The 22,284-nt window shown below is 35.4% G+C and overlaps 1 protein-coding gene across 1 annotated transcript in view; it reads left to right on the plus strand.

The window, feature by feature from the left end:
* The window catches only part of AGPS (alkylglycerone phosphate synthase), a 190,921-nt gene that overhangs the window by 73,094 nt on the left and 95,543 nt on the right, over window positions 1-22,284 (plus strand). The window contains exon 8 of the mRNA XM_007494427.3: window positions 9,385-9,465. Within this exon, the coding sequence (XP_007494489.2) occupies window positions 9,385-9,465 (81 nt within the window). The remainder of the gene's footprint in view (window positions 1-9,384; window positions 9,466-22,284) is intronic.

Here is a 22,284-nt window from a genome sequence, read left to right on the forward strand (position 1 = left end):
ACCTTTGTTATGACCATTATTATGGGGGTAATTATGGAGACTACCATCTAATTCAGAATCCCTTCTTTTTTTCTATTAAAATTATTCATTATTTAGAGGATGGTTAGCAAACTGACCCACTGACTGCCTGCTTTTGTATGACTGATGTATTTTAATTTAAAATCCAAGAATTTTGATTTTTTGTTTGAGATTGTATTTTTATAAAAATCCAAGACTTTGATTTTGTTCAAGAAAAGATCTTCAAGAAAGAAGCTTGATAACCCCTGAATCCAAAGAATGAACTATTGCAGAAAAATGCAGAAAACCTACACTGCATCAAGAAGATCAAGAATGAACTTTGGATGTGGTTGATTGAACTGAAGTTTGATTGAATATTTACTGTAAATGTACACATTTATGCCAAAAGGGACTGCCCCTGATTTGGCTTTCTGTCAATGCGCCTAGCAAAACATTGGTTTTGCTTTCTTTCTTTTCCATTCCTCCCTCAGTACTCTAATTTCTCTTAGAAAATTGAATATTGTATATATCTGTAGTTAGAAGTGCATTTAGGATTATAAGATGATTATGTTAAATGATCAATGGGGAGACTAGTCTCCCAATGATCATCAGGGGGGATTGTGAACCTTAAAAATTCCCAGACCCTACTTCATAAGATTGGATTAAGACCATTCCCCATTTGGGCAGTGAACTCTACTTAGATCAAAAATGTGAAGACCTCTACTCCACCCATACTTAAGCCTGCTTTAGGGTAGAAAACTCCTTGCTGAACAATGAAAAATACTTAAACCCATACTTAAGCCATGCCTATTTTAGGACTAAAACATATAGAAAACTAACATATAGAAGATGAAAAGTAGTCAACGGTTATGAACAAATAGTTTTCAAAAGAATTGCAAACTATTAAAACCGTTTTAAGTAATGCTTCAAATCAACATTAATAAATTTATTAATTTAAGTAATTTATTTATTAATTTAAGTAATGCTTCAAATCAACAGTAATAAACACAAATAAGACACAGCCCTGAAGTTTCACTTTACTAACAAATTGGCAAAAATGGTTTTTTAAAAAAAAGATGAGAATAGTTAATATTGGAAGCATTGTGGAAAGATAAGCACACTAACGCATTATTGGCAGAGTTATATATCTGTTCAGCCATTCTAGAAAGCATTTGGAATTATACAAATAATGATTAAAGTATTCATACCCCTTAACTGAAAGCCTACACTGCTATGCATATACCCCAAGGACATCATTTGACTAACCATATAAACCAAAATTCTTACAGTACTAGAACTAGAAATAAATTAGATGCCCATCTATTGATGAATAATTAAATAAGTTATAGTATATGAAAGTAATGGACTTTTATTGCTGTAAGAAACCATTAACATGATGAATACTGAATCACATAGAAAGACTTAAATTGAAACAAAAGTGAAGAAAGCAGAGCCAGGAAAATATTGACTATAGTAGCATAAATACAAAGAACAAAACATTGAGATTGAATTATGAAATTATGAAGAACAAACTTAACCTCAAGGAAGAAATATGAAGATAGATCTCCCCAAAATCCAGGAGGGCTCTGCTGATTTTTTTTCCCTTAAAATAAAATTCTTTGTTTTAAGAGATATTTGTGGGAGTTTTCAGAGGAGAGATAAAAGGGGGAAAACTAGATGATATGAAAACAAAGATATCAATAAAAGTAGGTTTTTTAAAAATGAATTTGATATTTTCCTTTATTCAACCATCATCTATGTATATGACTCCCAAATATGTACTAATAGCCTTGATAACTCTTTAAATCTGGAGTCATACCTCCAGCCTCCTAAAATACATATCTATCAGTGTCCTACTGTTAACTCAAATTTAATATGCCCAAGACCAAACTATCTTGTTTCTTCAAAAGTACATCTTTTCCAACTAATCATTTTCTTTCTATGGAGTCACCATTCACCATTCTATTATGTTAAAAAAAAAAAACCTTTGGTTCTGTCTTTAAATCTATGTTTTCCCTTTACCTCTCACTTAATATCTCTAGAATCCTCTTACTCCTTATACTTCCACTCAGACCTTCTTTACTTCATTCCATTGTAATTACAATAATTTCATAATAGATCATGCTACAGTCCAGTCACACCACCACCAAATATACGGAGAGATTGTATGGTACTCCCCTCTAAACAGAACCCTTCAGAGGCCTCATATTACCTTCCAAATACAGTTCAAACTCTTTTGCCTGGAATGAAAGGTTCTATCATATCTAAATAAAAATCCCTCTCACCTTTCCATTCAAACTAAACAAACCAGACTTTTTGCCATCCACTGAAAAGACTTCCCTTTTCTAGCTCTGTCACTTTCCTCGTACCATGCTCTGTTCCTGAAATGGCCATCCCTCCTTCCATTTATTGAATTCCTTTTCATTATTTAAAGGCCGGGGTGCTCAGGAAGGAGTAATATCTTTGGTATGGAGGGCTTGTCTTGCCCTTCTAGGGCAGCTCTCCAGCCTCTGACCGTCACCTGACACCCAGCTCTCACTTGTGGCTCCTAGTAGCTGCTAGCATGCGGCGGCGGCCACACTCCAGGCAACGGCTTCGACAGGCCGGCCAAACCTTGTGAGGGTAGCCATCGGGTCGTCAATCCCTGGTGAACCAGGGCTTTGCTCATCCAGCATGTGAAGACTGTTTTCGGCAGAACAGGCGGAAGAAACCAACAAGAAGGTTCAATGGCTGAGATGGCGACGCAGCAAAGCACTGTGGAGTGCTCAGGGTGTGTTGGAGCACAAAAGACAACACAGCCGTCCAATGCAGCTGAGGAAGTCTCCAGGTGTAATGACTCTTTGTGCCACTGGACCCAGGCTTCCAACGCCGAGAGAGTGGGACTGTCTGTGCATCAACTTTTCCACTTAAATCTTCATGCACAAGTGTCTTTGTGCACAAAAACACACAAAGACAATCGTCATCCTCAGTTACCGAGAGACTACTACTATTTTAGGACTAATACAAAGGGGTGCTAAGTACCTATAAAGGTCAAGCAACTTGTAAACTTATATGGGACAAGCCTACTCAGGTGTGGATTACTAAAAGGATTAGTCTACTCAGGTGTGAATTCAGAATGGGCTGTCCTTTGGAAAATGTCTACTGTGATTGGTAGATGGAAGAACTTAGGGGAGGTGACATAGGAGAAAATGCCCTTTAAAAGGAGACGAAAAGCTCTCTCTGAAAACAGTCAGCTGGGAAAGGCTGCCTTGAAGGGTCTCTCTTGAGACTCTCTCGGGGACATTTCAGATTAAGGATTGAGCTGGTGAAGTCAGCTGAGATGGAGCTGGCCTGGTGTCACTAGAATCCTTGCTTGGACAGGTCTTGTGGTGAATGATTAAGGACTGACTGATCTTTTCTCTTAGGGCTTAGGCCTGGGTTGGTTAGGACTGGCCAGGGCTGGCTTATCCCTTTCTCATTATCCATCTTTCTCTCTCTTTCTCTCTTTCTGTAATTCCTCATTGTATGAATTAAATTCTCTATAAAACCCAGTTGACTTGGGTATATTCATAATTGGGAATATTTCCCTGGAGACCACCTTATATATTGATTTTAAAAACAAGACACTGTAGTGAACCATATTTTCTACGGTCACAATTTACTCATCCACTCTTATATCTACTACAATTTAAGCCTTCCACTATTTTAATCACTACAGTTCATGACCTCAACTATTTTAATTATCACAGTTTATGGCTCCCACTATTTTAATTATTACACTGAATGGTTTCTATATTTTTAAATGCAATAAAGCTTTATTTAAAAATATTAAAACTACTACAAGAAGTCCTTGATAATCATATTATCATAGCATTTGATTTTAACTAGAAGTTCTTACCATTGTATTTTAGTTATTATTTTTTTTAAACCCTTTCTTTCTGTCTTAAAATTTTATTCCAAGGCAAAAGAATGTTTAAGGGCTAGGCATTTGGAGTTAAGTGACTTGCCTAGGGTTACACAGCTAGGAAGTATCTGAGGTGAGATTTGAACCCAGGACTTCCCACTTATTGACCTGTCTCTATCCACTGGGCCACCTTGCTACCCTTCTCTTTTCATTTTAGGTCCAATTTTTTAGTAGTATCTTGCTACTTGAATAATACTTAATGAATATTACTTAATTGACTTATGATTTCTCCCAAACTCCAAAATGTAGATTGCACGTTAAGGAAATGAGATTTAAAGAAGATTTAATTGAAATATCCTTTGACTATTGCTTTTGATGGATGATATATGTGACTATAATTATAAGCTACAAAAATTATACTTGAGCTGAGCATAGTCTAAAAGAATTTCCAAGACATTTTTCTATTCTTTGACTTGTAGGGTTTAAAAGAATACCCACTGTTCACAAATACAGAGCTGGAAGGGACTATAAAAGTCATGATATTAACTTTATTTTGCAAATGCAAAACCTGAAGATCAAAGAGTTTAAGTGATTTTGCCAGGGTCACCTTTGTCAATTTGTGAGGTTTTTAGAGTAGTTTATTTTTTGTCCTTTTGGAGAATAAGAAAAACATTTGAAATAAACAAAATTTCCTCCTGTGATTTGGACTGTTTAATATTAAAAATAGAAAGGCAAAAGCTGGCCCACGGGAGCAAAGGGACATTAGAGGAGTAGTCAAGGTTACCTGTTGGGAGGAAAGAGGTGATAGAATGACTCCAGCAAATAGGGAAGTTTTTTCAGAGAATCTCTTGCCAAGTTTTCTTTAAACTGGTTTTGTCCTCTGTTGCTTCTCTTTGCTTTCTTTGAGGATACTGTTCATAACTATTATCCTTTATAAGATTTTACCATTAGGTTTATTTTCTTGCATTTGACCACTATCTATCTCGACTTTGCAAATAAAGTCAGATGTTTGTTGAGTAAGGTAATTTCTGGGCTTGTTTGGTTCTCTTGTGGCAATGGATTTGTTGTTCTTGTCCACCTTGCTACAGAATTCATCATTTTATAGGACTTCTGAGCAAGAAACAAGAAAAAAGCCTCTTAGTTTTACACTGTCAGGTAATATGATAAAGGAAATGATTTTTATTTAGGTATTCAAATTAAGGAATTTTGAGAATCAGTATCATAAAACAACTAGAAGGATTTTCCCCATGTTGAAAGACTTATTAGAAACATAACAAGATGCTGAGTTTTTCTCTTTTAAAACTTAGAAATAAAGGAACATGGGAATATTTCAGATTGTAGAAAAAGCAAATTTTGGAAAAGTCAGTAACATTGAAATTAGATGAATTAAAAGTTTCAAGAAAAAAAAGTTAACCCACACAGTACCCCTTTGTGTTTTTAAATATTGAAATTTGTATTTAACTTTTAAAGTAAAAATCTTATTCAAAGATGCAAGATAAAGTGTTGTACCAGTAATTGAATTATAGTCAAAGTTTTAATTCTAGAACTTCAAAAAATTTATCTTGGTTTTTAAAAAAATATGCAATCATATTACAATGGTTTGTTTTCAATCTTTGAAACATTTTAGTATTACTTGCAAGTATATCTGCTTAATTTAAGTCTATAGTAATTATATATCAGAGATCTGTAATTTTGCCTTTAATCAAAATTGAACATTTTCAGTTCAACAAGTGCAATTGCAGACTGTTCCTATCATATATTATAAGTCAAGATTAGTTTTGGGGGTTAGTTTTTTTTTTAATTTACATGACTGACAAGCCATTTCTCACTTTTTACAGATGAAGCAACCAAAGCGTAGCGAGATCAAATTATATAAGCTTTTAATATTCAGTTCTCCAAGCCTTAAAAGTATCTACTATGTGGATAAAAGTATCTACTATGGGAAAACATAGCCAGGTTTGTAGCAGGGTCTCACCCCAAGAGTGGGAGGCTTAAAACTCCATTCAATCTAGGAATATGAAAGGATTTTACTTGAAGAGGTTTTTAAGATAATATAATAGCCTAGGCTAGTGAAATGGCTAATGGAAAAGCCTCGGAGCTGGTGGAATAGCTAGAGCCCTTAATGTTCAAGGTCCACATTTCCTGCATTATAGGAGAGGTTTAATTTCCATTTTGGAATGCCCTCATCACAACCTCTATAGGTAATTAATAATATCTAACAGTTCAGAATTAAGGTAAATACAGAACAATATAAGTGATTATTAATACAGAAGAGCACAAAACTGGTGTACAGAACAGAATAATACAGAACTAGTATAGCTGGTTAACAATCTAGAGTGAATAATACAGATTTTTCAAGTTATGCTTAACTATTACTGGAAACTATATAATATAAGACTTTGGAACATGAAGGTCCTGCCCATTGCCTATCTCCATCAGAAGGATTAGAAATACAAAGACAATATAGTTACAGTTTTCTGACAGCTTACTGTTTAGAAGAGGAGTGAGAGGGATAAAAATATGATGAGTTTAATCTTGGATATGTTAACTTATAGATGATGGTGAGACATCCAAGTAAAGATGTCCAGCAGAAGTTAGAAATGGTGAGCTAGGTAGAGTTCACAGGACAGATTGCAACTGGAGATAAATTTGGGAGCCATTCATCAAGAGGTAATAATTGAAACTGCAGGAAATGGTTGAAATTGCCAAGGAAGAGTATAGAATGAAATCTGTGGATAGAACTTCGGGAGATACTGCCATTTATTGGGCAGGAGGAACTATTTGCAAAGACGAAAGAGAAAGGAAGGAGTAAAACTGAGAGAACAGTATCATGGAAGAGAAGGAAAGAAAACTATCAAGAAGGGGCATTAAACACTTTAAGTGTAGTAAAAAGGCTGAAGTGGATAAGGATGTAGAAAAAGCTAAAGGATTTGAGAACAATTTGAGTAGTGTTAGAATAGAAGACATTTTGCAAGAGATTGTGAGTTGGTCCGTAGGAAAATACAGGCAGGAAGTATAGATTTCTCTGTCCAGTAGTTGAACATTGAAGGTAAGCTTGGAGTATAGGAGCATGGAACAAATGAAGACGGGATAGCCAGGTCAAAAGTGATTTTTATTTTGTTTGTTTTAAAGTAGGGTGACTTAAACACATTTATATGTAGAAGGGGAAAGGGTAATGTTAATTTTGACATAGAGGATTTTATCCTCTGAGATAGAGGAAGGTATGTTGGAACAGAAAATGCAGATTTTGTATAGTGTGGTATTAAGGAAATAATAGAGATCATTGGATGAATGAATGAATGAACAAATAAAAAAGCATTTTTAAGCATTTACTATTTGCTAAGCCTTTTGCTAGGTATTGAATTTAAATCCCAGAAGGTAGAGAGGTAGTTCTTGAACTCAAGATATTCTTGCTTTATCACATTTTTTTTAAAAACAACCAAAATATCATTTTTATTTAAATGACACATCTTATCTTTAAATCTCAGTTTTACATATTATAGCCATTTCTTGATCTGACCTCTCCAGACTTTTAGGTTTTTCTTTTCTTGAAGGTTGTTTCATTTCACTCTGTCTCCTTGTTGGTTCTTTCACTCCTATATTTGTTTTGTGGTGATTTTTTTTTTAAACACTTACCTTCCATCTTGAAATCAATACTTTGTATTGGTTCCAAGGCAGAAGAGCGGTAAGGGCTAGGCAATGGGGGTCAAGTGACTAGCCCAAGGTCACACAGCTAGGAAGTATCTGAGGCCAGATTTGAACCTAGGACCTCCCATCTCTAGGCCTGGCTCTCAATCCACTGAGCCACCCAGCTGCCCCTGGTGTGGTGATATTTTAATCTTGGAGAGGATTTTTGTGGTGAAAGGGAGCTGCTGCTCTAGTTACTCCTCCATCTAGGCTCCACCCCCCTGTATCACATATTAAAGAAAATTTAGGTATTGGGGAGATGGAAATCCTAAGGGCTCAATGTAGGACAAGGCCCAGAGGAGATTTTATCAGTAAGTGTCATGACAGTTTCTCATGACAGGGTCTGGGTAGATATAGAGGCAAAACAAATGTTAAGGTTTGGAGGTCCTTAGGGAAGCAGTGGAAGGAAAGATGGTAAAGCTCATCCAACTCTTGAAAGAAATAATGTTTCTTTTTTCTTCCATCATCTAGCAACAGAGATATATTCTGATTGAGAAGAAGGTGAGGAAAAGGAATAGATATTAATCCATTTCCTCTTTCATAGCTCTCTTCCCCCTGCTTTGCAGATATTCCTGTTTAAGTTGACCTCATTTTCTTCATTAACGTAGGAGATATTAGTGTGTGTGTGTGTGTGTGTGTGTGTGTGTGTGTGTGTGTGTGTGTGTGTGTGTGTGAGAGAGAGAGAGAGAGAGAGAGAGAGAGAATTTTTTTGAGTGTTTTGGGAGCTTAAAGCAAATGATTTTTGAACAACCTATAGAAAGTGTGAAAATGAATAGAGATGAACTTGCAGACCCCTTTACATGTTTTTTGGCTTAGGTGTGTTAAAGGGAGAGAGGAAATTAAACTGAAGGTCCATACCTTCTGTAGTGACATCCTCTAGGAATTTTCAGTGGATTGATTTTTGCTGTGTAATTCTACGATAAAATAAACCTCAGAAGGCATATTTGAACTATAGACTTTGTCTTGGCTAACTTTAATTTTGTGGATGGCAGTATTGTAGGTAATACATTTGAGTTCAGTTCATAACAACATGTGTACCTGGTGATTGTTAAGGGTTGTGTGAGTAAGACAGAAGCTTTGGCAACTTCTACCAAGCTGGCAAGGGTTGATTATGGTTTGAGTGTGGTTAATCTCAGGATTAATTTAGCTAATTTTGGGAGTGTCCCAAGATCAGCAGGTTGGCTGCCAAACATTTTAGCCAGGACAACTCATTTGACAATAGATCAAGTTCTGTGAGGTCTTGATGAAGAGAGTATATGAATGGAATCATGGATTCATGAAGTAAGACTAAGTGTCCTGAACTTTGGCCTTAGAAAGGAGTTGAGAAAAATATATTTTTCTTCCTTCTTTGTAGAGGGGACTGGTATGGAACATTGCAGATCTTGGTAGACTGAGCTGCTTTTATTCTTTGTTTTTCAATCTTTGTTACAAGAGATGGTTCACTAAGCTTAAAGAAGAAAATATATTCCAGAATAAATGTGGTATAGGAACAAAATACATCAACAAAAATAAGATAAAATTGTAAAATATGGTTTTTCTTAATGCTTTTTTGCAATAAAAAGATAAATCTCCATTATTTGTTTGGAAATTAAAACGTAGGAATGTAAGATTATCTTTCATGATGGCTCAATAGTCATGAACAAATGAACCTTTCAAATCAAGGGAGAAATTGAGGAAAATGTAGTTTTGATAATATCCAGTCACTTTTCTGCCTTATTCTGTTGGAGAAATTATACTCACATAGAACAAGGGCAGTTACCATGTAGTTGTGGAAATTAATACATTCAACCCCCCCCCCCCTCCTTTTTTTTAAACAGAATCGAATCCTCTGGGTTGATGAAAACAATCTGACTGCTCATGTAGAAGCTGGTATAACAGGTCAAGAGCTGGAAAGACAGGTATGGTACTTCTTTTTTAAAAATCACTTATTTTTCTTTATTCAGCAAAAATCTACCCTCTTGCAATTGAGATTGAAAGAAAAGCAAAACATTTATTACAAATATATATTGTTAAGCAGCAGAAATTTATCCATTGGCCATTTCTTTTAAACATTTTCTTTTTATTGATAGAATTTGTTTCTAGATATCGCAACCTCTTCCTCCCCTCCCCACACCATGGAAGGCATCATTTGGCAAACAGATATTCATATAGAGATTATGTCTTTTGTGTTTCCATTTTTCAGTTCATTCTGTAGAGCTGAACATTTCCAAGTTATTCTTCAAATATTAAATCTGAGCTGTGTATAAAGTTCTCTTGGTTCAATCTGTTTCATCTCTTACAGTTCTTTCCAAGTTTTTTAGAAATTAATTTGCTCTTTTGTACATTTGTACTCCATCATAGTCATATACCACAATTTATTTAGCCATTCCTCAGGTGATGGACATCCCCTTGATTTCCAGTTCTTTGACACCACAAAGAACTACTCCAAATATTTTGGACATGTAGGCTCTTTTCCTTTTTCCTTGATCTCCTTGGGAAGACAATGTTTTATGACTCTGGGTGTAACTAAATTGCTTTCCAAAATGGTTGGATTAGTTCAGTTTCAGCATTAGTATAATAGTGTCTCCATTTTTCCATATCCTCTCCAACATTTGTCATTTTGTCCTTTTGTTATTTTAGCCAATCTAAGGCATTTGCATTTCCTCAATCAGTAGGAATTTAGAGTATTTTTTCCCTATACCTATGTATGACTTTGATGTCTTTATCTCAAAACTGCCTGTTTGTGTCTTTTGCCCATTTATCAATTGAGGGATGGCTCTTATTCTTATAAATTTGATAAAGTTCTCTCCATATATTTTAACTATGAGACCTCTCTCCAAGAGACTTTCTATGAAAATTTTTTTCCCGATTTTCTGCTTTCCCTCTAATCTTGGCAGCATTTATTTTATTTCTACAAAAACTGCTCAATTTAATGCACTCAAAATTATCCATTTTATATCTAACAATGCTCTCCATCTCTTGTTTACTTATAAATTCCTCTCCTGTACATAAATCTGATAAGTTATATGTTCCCTGTTCTAATTCGCTTATGATTTCTCCTTTTATCTTATATCCATTTTGATCTTATCTGAGTGAGTTGTGTAAAATATTGGTCTGTATGTAGTTTCTCCCAAACTACTTTTCAGTTGTCCCAGCAATTTTTACCAAATAGTGATTTCTTATCTCATTAGTTTGGATCTATATTTTGGTCAAATATAAGGTTACTATAATCTTTTACTTGTTGTTTATTGTAGGTCTATTCTGTTCTCCTAATCTACCTTTCTATTTCTTAGTACCATATAGTTTTGATACTTACTGCTTTAAAATACAGTTTAAAATCTGGTACTGCTAAATAGCCTTCCTTTACATTTTTTTCTCATTATTTCTTTTGCTCTTCTTGATCTTTTGTTCTTCCAACTAAATTTTGTTACTATTTTTTCTGGCTCCATAAGATAATTTTTTGGTAATTTGATTTTAATGAGCAGAATAGTTTAGGTAACATTGCCATTTTAATTATATTGACTGCCCATCTATGAAAAATTAATATTTCCCCAATTATTAAAATATGACTTTGTATAAATAGTTTTTATAATTATGTTTGTGTAGTTCCTGGGTTTGTTTTGGCAGGAATACTCCCAAATAGTTTATTCTGTCTGTGGTTATTTTAAATAGTGTCCCATTCTATCTCTTCTTACAGGGCTTTGTTAGTAATACATTAAATCCCAGTGATTTATATGGGTTTATTTACATCCTGCTACTTTATTAAAATTATTAATAGTTTAAATTTTTATTTGACTCTCTAGAATTCTCCACATATACCATTATATTGTCTGCAGAGATAATTTATTACATCTTTGCCCACCCTGATTCTTCAATTTCTTTTTCTTCTCTTATTGCTCTTACCAGCCTTTCTAATACTATGTTAAATATTAACATTGATGATAATGAGCATTCCTGTTTCCTGATCCTATTGGGAAGGCTTCTAGCTTAAAATAATACTTGCAAGTGGCTGTAGGTAGGTACTTTATATCATTTAAAAACCACTTCATTTATGCCTGTGCTTTCTAGTGTTTAATAGAAATGAGTGTTGGATTCTCATTGACCATTTCTTAAAGAAACATACATATATGTGTGCATACATACATGTGTAATATCTCATTCTGTAATCTGAGTATTTAACTTTTCTATCTAGAGGTAAAAAGTATGTTTCATTAATCCTCTGTAATTATAATTTTTCATTAAGATGAATGTAGTCTTTCAAAATGATTTTTTTCTGTATGGTATAAATTGTTTGTTTTTCTTTGTTTTTTTGTTCATTTCACTTTGCCTCAGTGCAATCAAATTTCCCCTGGTTTCTTTGAAACCATCCCCTCCATCATTTCTTACAACACAATATTATTCCATCACACTTATATTCACCCATTCCCCAGCTGATGGGCACCTTTTTCTGTGCCTATTCTTTGCCATCTCAAGGAGAATTACAATTATTTTTGTATATCCTTAGAGTTTGCTTTGCTTAAGACTAATCCTTCCTTCTTGTTCCCCCTTTTTTCTTCTCTCTTTTCCCCTCTTATTTCCTTGTTGAATGGAATATATTTATTTACTCAATTGATTATATATGTATTTATCTCTCCTTTGAGTAGTTCATATGAGAGTAAAGTTGAAGTGTCATCTACTTTCCCCACTCCTTCTCTTTGTATTGATGCCTACATGTGCCCCCTCATTATGTGAGATAATTTCCCCTAATTTTCCTTATTCTTCCCTGCTTCTTTCCCTCCCTTTCCAGTCTTTTTTTTTTTAATGCTCATCAAGATATAACAGAAAAAAAACAACAGACTCACTTTTAGGTTTTTCAGTCTAATTCGACTCATTTTATGACCTTGATGATGATAGGGTTCAGAGGGGACACATATCTCATATTGGAATGTAAGCAGCTAATCTTTGATTAGTCCCTGGTGATTATACCTTTATTTTTACCATTTTATATTTCTCTTGAATCCTTTGTTTGAACTTCAAAGTTTCTACATAGCTCCTACTTTCATCAGGGATATTGGGTAGTGCTCTATTTTATTAAAGATCTATCCTTTTCCTATGGAATTATTCTCAAATTTTCTTGGTAAATTATTGGTTGTAAGTTTCTATCCTTTAATTTAGTAATGTTATATTCCAGGTTCTTTGCTCCTATAGACTGGTGGCTGCCAAATTGTATATGATTCTGACTGAAGCCTCTTGTTGAATATTTTTTCTGACTACTCATTATACTTTTTTTTTTTGGCCTGGAATTTGGGATTTTGGCTATAATGTTTCTGAGAGTATTCATTTAGGGGTTTCTTTTAGGAATTAAACAATATATTCTTTCTATTTCCATTTTTTTTCTGGTTCTAAGAGACTTGGGAAATTTTCTTTTAAAATTTTTTAGAATGTGAAATGAGCTAGAAAGCTCTGCTGGTTCAGTGGTGGAACCATAGCTTCTTTTTGGACTGGAATTCTTGATTCCTTCCTTAATTATTCCTCTGTAGACTTCACATTGGACCAGAAGCTTAAACTGAGATCTTCTACATCTGGGATTCAAGCCACAAAACTGCTGCTCACTTCTGAACTTCCTTCTTGCTGAGTATACAGGCTACGGTCCATTTCTATTTCTTACTCCAGAATGCCATCTTGGGTAAAGGACCCATTTTAAGGGCCTTTTTTAAGATTCCACCTGGAATCTCTGACCCAGACCCAGGGAATGAATAATAAAACTGCCAGTTGACATCTGTTCCCTCTCCCACAAAGCTAGCTGTATTAGTATTAGGTGGAAAAGCTTCAGGCCACTTTGTTAATATATCTACAATTACAAGACAAATCTTATATCTCTCAGCTTTTGGCATGCTTATATAATCTATTTGAAAACTCTCAAATGGACAGTATGCCAAAGGTCTACGACCTAAACCTTTTTTTCTGAATGCACCTTGATTAAATTTTTGGCAAACAGAACAACTACTACAGATATTATTTGCAATAATACTTATTCCCGGTGCCACCCATTCCCTTTTTACAGAATCTACTACAGCTTGAGTACCAAAATGACCTCTTGTGAGAATGGCTTGATGCAAATAGGTATATACATCTTTTGGTAACAGCGGTTTTCCTGTGTCTACAACCCATACGTTTTTTCCTTGCTCCGAACTTCTCCTTCCACTCCTGCATTTCTGAGTACACGTAAGCTCCTTCTAAATCATCAGACTCAGTAGTTGACAAATTCATTACATATACTGGAGCATTCTGGGCTGCATACTTAGCAGTTATTTCAGCTCTATGATTTCCTTTAGAAACTGAATCTGCCACAAGTATGACTTCTGCAATGGATCATCGCTAGCTGTTTAGGTTTTTGAATAGCATCCAACAACTCATTATTTCTGCATATGCAATTGGTTTTCCTGATGTAGTAATAAAACCACATTGTTTCCAGATCTTTCCTGTTGCATGACATACTGAAAAAGCATACCGAGAGTCTATATAAATATTAGCACTTTTTCCATCAGCTAGAAGACAGGCTTGCTTCACTGAAACCAACTCTGCTCCTTGAGCACTTAAGATTACTAGGTAATGAGCCATACCACAGTGTCTCAAATTCTGTGATCACTGTAGCACCAGTACATCGAATTCCATCACACAAATATGAAGAACCATCTGTGAATGATACCAAGTCTGGATTTTTAATAGGAGTGTCTTTTAAATCCATCCTAGGCATATCTACTGGATCTACTAGCTCTACACACTCATGTAATGGTTCACTGTTCTTTGGCAAATCAGGAAGAAGTATAGCTGGATTAATACACTATACCTCCTCAATTGGATGTTCTCATTACCTAGGTGAATAATTTTATACTTAGAAATTCATTTATCTGAATAAGCTTGAGTACGAAACTTTCTCATTAGTGCTTCTATTTGATGTGAACAATATATAGTCAATGGACATCCCAAAACTAAATCTGCTGACTTCTGGACTGACACAGTAGTAGCAGCTACCTTTCTTAATCAAGGTACAGTACCTGCAGTTATTGGCTCAAGCTTACATCTGTAATATCCAATTGGATGACAACTTTGTCCCGAAGTCTGTGTCAGTATCCCAGAAGCAATACCTTTGGTCTCATTAACAAATAACTGGAATGGTTTTGTATAGTCTGGGATTCCCAAAGCTGGAACAGATAAAATGGCTTCTTTAAGGTTACTTAAGGCTTGCAGATGTTCAGACTTTATTTTCAGGGGTTCAGGTTCTGTATTCTTGGTTAAATCCCTTAGACATTTTGTTAGTTCACTATATCCAGGTATCCATTGTCTACAGAATCCAGTTGTTCCAAGAACAGTTCTGAGCTGCTTTTTGGTGTTAGGAGCACTCAGTGTCTGGATATCAGCTATTCTTTTCTGTGTGATAGTTCTTGAACCCTCTGATAACACAAAACCTAGATATTGCACTCTAGGCAAAACCCCATTATAATTTTGTCTTGGAGATTTCATGCCCATGCTTATATGATTCTAACAAAAGAATCTTGCTATCTCTCAGACACACCTTAGCATTTGGGGATGCAAGAAGAATATCATCCACAAAACACACCAATTTACTTTCTTTGAATTTTACAGTTTTCAGATCTTTAGAATTTGTGAAAATTGGCTAGGTGAGTGTATAACCCTGGGGTAGATGAGTCCACGTGCATTTGTTTTCTCCCAGGTAAAAGCAAAGATCTTCTAAGCATTCTTATGAATAGGAATTGAGAAAAAAACTGAGCATAACTCTATCACAGTGGAATATCTTGCCTGACATGGAATGGAAGAAATTATGGCAACTGAGCTTGGTACAACAGGATGAGTTTTGATTACCAATTCATTGACTGCTCTTAAATCCTGGATAAAACGAAATGCAGTTTTGCCATTCTCATCCTACATTGGCTTTTAATTGTAAGAATAGCAGTATTAAATTCTGAGAAGCAAGGTATTATGAGCTCTTGTTGGGTTAGGAATTCAATGATTGTTCTTATACCCTCAATTGCTTCTTTCATCAAGGGATATTGAGGTACACAAGGACCTGGACCTTCTTTAGTCCTCACCCTGATTGGAGTAGCTGATTTCAATAAACCCACATCTGTGGAAGACTTTGACCAAAGATTCTTAGGGATATCTGCAGGTATTGGATAGACTGAACCTAAGTCACCCTCTGTACTGATTCTGATTGAATCTTAAGAAAAGCAATGGTGATGGTTTCAGAGATTCTTCTGGTAGATGTAATGAGATTTCAACAGTTTCAGTACAGTGGATCATTGCCCTCAGTTTACATAATACATCTCTACCTAAAAGATTCATTGGGCATTCTGGCATACAAAAGAATGTATGTTCACCAGACAGTGGACCTAAAGTAATCATTTTAGGTTGTAATTTTGCTATTCTCTGCGGTTTACCAGTAGCATCTATTACTTCTGTTGTATCAACAGCTAGCTCTACAGTTCTCAGGAAAACTTTTCAAAACTGATTTACTGGCTCCTTTATCAATCAGAAGGTCATAAATCTGGTCTCTGATAGTTACAACCATATGTGGTTCTGTACTGTTTGATGATTGAAATGTTTCCAACACTGGAGCTAACAAAGTAATATCAGTACAAAGCTCAGTCATTTCCAGTCCATCCAAACTTACATCTTCTTGAATTGCATGATATTCCCAGGATTTCACATCTTTAACATCTTCATCAGATTTTTCACTTCTCTCATTGTTCCTTATAACCTCTACCTTGGTATCATTGTTCTCATTTATAATCACATTATCCTTATCCAATTTACATTCTCCATTATTTTTCATTATTTCACAATCATCAGAATTTTCAACTATTTGTACATTACTATTTTCTTTTTCCTCACAATTGTTAATACTAATTACATTTTCCTTTGTTTCAATCACATTATTTATAAGTTCATCAACCTTATCTTCATTATAATCATTTTCATTTATTTCCAATTCATTTTTCGTTGATTCTTCAAATACTTGAGAATTCTGGGTATACCTTCATAATGAACATGCCCCTTTGTTCTGATCACCCTTATGTCCACTAACCACTTTACTATATTTAGGTCTCCCTCCAGATTTTACCCACTCTTACATTGTGTTCAAATCAGGTGCTTGAGCTCCCTGACAAGCATTTGGACAATTGGTACCACTATTCTGTCTTTGATTATTATTATTATTATTCCAACCATTATTTTTTCTTCATCCATTATTATTGTATTGTCTAGTGTACCCATTATTCTATTAATTTGTTTTGAAAATTGACCTCTGTATCTACACTCTTTAACCAGATGCTCTACATGATTACAAAGAAAACACCTGAGATCTCCAGATTTTCTTTCCCTTGATATGTATTGATTACTGGGTTACACAGATCTTAATGCTGCCTGTGAGATTTAAAATAGTGAAGCCCATAAACTGTAGTGAGTTAAAATGGTGGAAGATATAAATAGTGATAGATATAAGAGAGGGTGAGTAAATTTGACCGTGGAAAATATGTTTCACTACAGTGTCTTGGTTTTTAAATCAAATATAAGGTGGTTGCCGGGGAAATATTCCCAATTATTCAAATACCCAAGTCAACTGGGTTTTATAGAGATTTTAATTAATACAAATGTGGAATTTAAGAAAAGAGAGAAAGAGAGAAAAAGGAAATAAGTATGAAGGGCCTTAAGCCAACATGACCTAGACCTGAGTCTTAAGAGAGAGAGGTCAGTCAGTTTTTAACACTCACCACAAGGTCTGCCTAAGTAAGGATTCTAGTGACACCAGGCCAGCATCATCTCAGCTGCTTTTACCAACTCCCTCCTCTATCTGAATGTTTCAGAATCAGTCCTTCCTCAATCTGAATGTTTCAGAATGAGTCCTCCTCAATCTGAATGTTTCAGAATGACTCCCAGCTCTTCTCTGAGCTCTTATTTTTAAGGACAAAATCTCCTATGTCACCTCCCCTAAGTTCTTCCATCTACCAATCACTGTAGATGTTTTCCAAAAGACAGCCCATTTTGAATTCAGAGCTGAGTAGATTAATCTCTTTAGTAAGTCAGAAAAAAAAATGCTGCTGTGTCGACTAATTTCATTAAGAGAAAACCTCTGAGTAAGTTTTCACCTTTTAGGTCTAAGTAGTTTACAAGTTGCCCCATCTTTATAGGTACCTAGCATCCCATTGTATCAATTCCAAAAATAGGCATGGCTCAAAGAACTCCTTTCCTTTATAAGTATGGTTTTCAAGTACTTTCATTGTTTAGCAAGGAGTTTTCTGCTCTAAAGCAGTCTTAAGTATGGGTGGAATCGAGGTCCTCCCATAGCAAGGAGTTTTCTCCCCTAAAGCAGTCTTAAGTAGGGGTGGAGTAGGGATACTCCCATAGTAAGGAGTTTTCACATTCAAGTAGAGTTCTCACTATCTGGTAGGGAATTATTTCAAGTAGGGAATTGGAGGATTCCTCAATGTGGAGTAAATTTTTTAACATTCATAAGTCTGTGAAATTTTAAGGCTTACATGCCACAGCTTTTATTTCTTTTAATTTCACTATCTCTGCATCCCTTAATTTTCTCTTTAAGTCCTCAATCACAAAATCTTTATCATCATATGATTTATCTGTATCCTCTGTATATGAATACATAGCTTTCCTTTTCAAATCTTCCAAACTTAGTACTTCCCAGTCTGGGCAATTATTCTTAAAATATGGTTTTACATGGGACAGGCATTATTTACAAAAAGTCTCTTGGTGTGGGCAATGGTTTCCTCAGCTATCACATCTAAACCTAGGTGTAACTCAGCAGCTTCAGTAAGTCTATCAAGAAAACAGGCAGGCGTTTCATCTGGAGTCTGCTTTACTTTCCCAAAGTTTGACCAGGCATAGGGACAACAAGAGTGTCTCTTCATAACCTCAGTAATTGCTTTTCTGGTCTGCTTTATCATTCTAATTATGTAAAGAATTCATATACAATTCTTCAAAATTTTCTGGCCATGGGGCTAAAGGAAGGCTATTTCTAGTTTCCTCAATTAATTCATTCCTCTCGTTTGGTCAACAATTCTTCCATTAAAAGGAAAAAGTCTGCATAATCTATGTCATAGATCTTAATTGCCCATAGAAATTCTTTGATGACCTTGTTGGGTTCATCAAAGAAAGGAGGAGTTCTGCATTTGATAGCTTCTAGTTCTGCAGAGGTGAATTGTTTATGAGATTTTACGTTAAACACATCATTATGGTTAATAATTGGAACATCCCTAAGAGGAAACAAATTTACTTGGTTCTTATTCAATTCAGCAGCCTCTCTTTCCAATCTAGTTTGTTCCTTAAGTTTTCCTTCATTCCCATCCTTAACCATAATATCTTCCCTTAAGCCATAGCCAGCAAAATTATTTGGTACCATGCCACGTTTAAAACATTGCTCCATAGCATCGATCTTAGCTTGTATCATTACTAACATTTGTTTAAGTTCAGAATCCCTGCACATCCATTGAAACATAGCTTTCATTTTACCAACAATTAAAAAAAAAATCCTTCTACATTTGTAGAGAACCAGAAAATAGGAACAAATTGATTGAATTGTTATATCCATTACAGGTTTCATCCAGTCATAGCTTAATAACAAGCAACAAAAATCTGGAAACATTTTAAAAATAACACAAGGGATGTAAAGGAAACATATATACACATACATACATAAAAACTGCATTAACCATATCCACTGCCATGATGTTATAGCTTTGCAAAATTGTATAATACAGTTTGGGATAAGTGGTATTACAATACATGCTGATTACAAGAGAATCAACAACAAAACAAAAAAGTAAAAGACAAAAATTTCCTTTAGCACATGCGCTATTTTGACCCTTTATATTGTCCCTTTAAATGATATTAAATCCTCCCAGTGTCAATCACCCTTAAACTTCTATTTTGCAGTATCTTGGAGAGCAGCAGTCACTCCCAAGGAGAAATGGAATTCTGCAGGTTTCCATCTGTCACTCCCTGTAAAGTCCTTACAGTCTAGTCCAATTTCTCTAGGCTTGCCCTACTTAGCTCACCAACTGAAATATGTGTTGAAGTATGTGAAACCTCTGTGTGTGTGTGTGTGTGTGTGTGTGTGTGTATGTGTGTGTGTGTGTGTGTGTGGCTTTTTTCTTAGATTTCTCAAACAGGATTTGGTTTTGGAAAAATTTTGGAGGGAATTCCTTGTACTTATCCTTACTCTTCTGTCCTCTTGGCTCTGCCTCCATATGAAATTTTGTAAACCAAGTGGTTATATATATATATATATATAATTGTTTATTCAGATAAGGGAGGAAGGGAAGGGAATTGAGATGATCTCTCTTAAAATTATAAATACCCTCCCCCATCAAGCTGATAACCTACACTATTTAACATTTTCCTACCTAATATTTTAATTTCTACAATTAGCTAAATTACCCCCCCCCCTAGTTAATATACAAAAGTGGTAAGAGCTCAAAGGAAAGTCTCATTGACAGTTGTCCTCTGGAGTCTTGAGTGGCACTGTTGAAAATCACTCAACAGGATCCACAGGGACAGGTTGGATCAGAAAAAGAAAGCCATAGGAGAGAGAATATCTAGCTCTTTAGGTCCATCCCAGGAGAATAGACAGAAATTCCTCCTCCTGCCTGCTTAACTATCCCTCTCAGAAGCAATTCTATCACTCTCCTAGAATTCTGGAACCTTTTCTCTTTTGCCTTGCAGAATCTCCTGCTCCTGCTTTACTTATAACAGTACACAGGCTAAGGTCCATGACTGTTCCTTATTCCAGAATGGCACCTTAGGTAAAGGGCCCTTTTTTAAGTCCACCTGGAATCTCTGACCCAGACCAAGGGAATGAACAATAAAGCTGCCAGTTGACATCTGTTCCCTCTCCCTTTACATAATCTATGTGTTCCTATATGCGTCTGGAACTTAGTCTTGCCCTTGAGCACAGTCCCTTGGTATTTGCTTGCTCCTTGCAGAGTGTTACTGGACAGACCTAGATCGCTCTGTCTCCATATGCCATCCTACGAATGAGTCTGACTTTTTTCTTAGATTTCTCAAACAGGATTTGGTGTGATGCATTTTCTAGATTGTTTGGAAAAGTTTTGTATTTAAACTTACTCTTCTGCCCTGTTGGCTCTGCCTCTCCATATGAAATTTTGTTAACCAAATGGTTTTGAAGTTGCTTTTTGTGTGCTGCTCAGTTGGTGAGGTACCATTTATACCATACTTTCTGTATGCTTCTTCAAAAGTTATTATCATTTGAGTGATTTATGATCTGTATTTTTCAGAATTACTAATTTTAAGGACTACTCTGACTTTGTAATGAATTATTGAGATTTAATCTTCCTTTAAGGAGCCTAAGCATGTGTGTTTTCACAAAGTATTTAGTTTTTTTTTTTAATCATCCAAGAGGGAGGATCTTTCTTTCTCATGTTTATTCAGACAAGTTTAATATTGTCACATCTACTTGGAACCTGCTTCTCTGCTCTATCAGTAAACTCTTTTTAGTGGAGAAAACCTTATTTTTGTGGAAACAAGTTGCACTGTGGTTATTATCCTTCCTTCCCTAATAGGGTTATTGCAATGATCAAACGAGACAATATCTGTTTAATGCTTTATAAACCTTGATTTGTTGTTAAGTTGTTTCAGCCCTGACTGAGTCCTGTGAATCTTGAAATTTCTCAGACTTGTGAATGTTAAAAAATTCCCCATTGGGGAATTCTCCATTGGGACAATTCCCTATTAGGGACCATTCCCCATCTAAAATGTGAGAACTCTACTTAGATCAGAAATGTGAAGACCTCTACTCCACCCGTACTTAAGCCTGCTTTAGGGGAGAAAACTCCTTGCTGAACAATAAAAAGTACTTAAACCCATACTTAAGCCATGCCTATTTTTAGAAAGGGGTGCTAAGTACCTATAAAAGTCAAGCAACTTGTGAATTTATAAGGAACAAAGAGCTGAGAAACTTACTCAGAGATTTCCTGGTGTGAATTACTCAAAAGTTCATACCTTCTTAGGTGTGAACTAAGAATGGTCTGTCCTTTGGAAAAACGTCTACTGTGATTTGTAGATGTAAGAATTTAGGGGAGGTGATAAAGGAGAAAATGCCCTTTAAAAGGAGACGAAAAACTCTCTCTAGAGGAGTCAGCTAGGAAAGGCCGCCTTGAAGGAAGGGTCTCTGTCGAGACTCATTCTGAAACATTCAGATTGAGGATTGAGCTGGTAAAGTCAGCTGAGATGGAGCTGGTCTGGTGTCACTAGAATCCTTGCTTGGACATATCTTGTGGTGAGTGATTAAGGACTGACTGATCTCTCTCTTAAGACTCAGGTCTAGGCCATGTTGGCTTAAGGCCCTTCATACTTATTCCTTTCCTACTCTTTCTCTCTTTCTTTAATTCCTCATTGTATTATTAATTAAAATCTCTATAAAACCCAGCTGACTTGGGTATATTTGAATAATTGGGAATATTTCCCTGGCGACCACCTTATATTTGATTTTAAAACAAGACACTGTAGTGAAAACATATTTTCTGCGGTCACAATTTACTCATCCACTCTTTTATCTACTATAATTTAAGTCTTCCACTATTTTAATCACTACAGTTTATGACATCAACCATTTTAATTACTATAGTCCACATGATCCCATTTAGGATTTTCTTGGCAAAGTAACTGAAGTGGTTTGCCTATTCCTTCTCTGGTTCATTTGACAGATG

The sequence above is a fragment of the Monodelphis domestica genome, chromosome 4 (assembly GCF_027887165.1).
Source record: "Monodelphis domestica isolate mMonDom1 chromosome 4, mMonDom1.pri, whole genome shotgun sequence".
NCBI lineage: Eukaryota > Metazoa > Chordata > Mammalia > Didelphimorphia > Didelphidae > Monodelphis > Monodelphis domestica.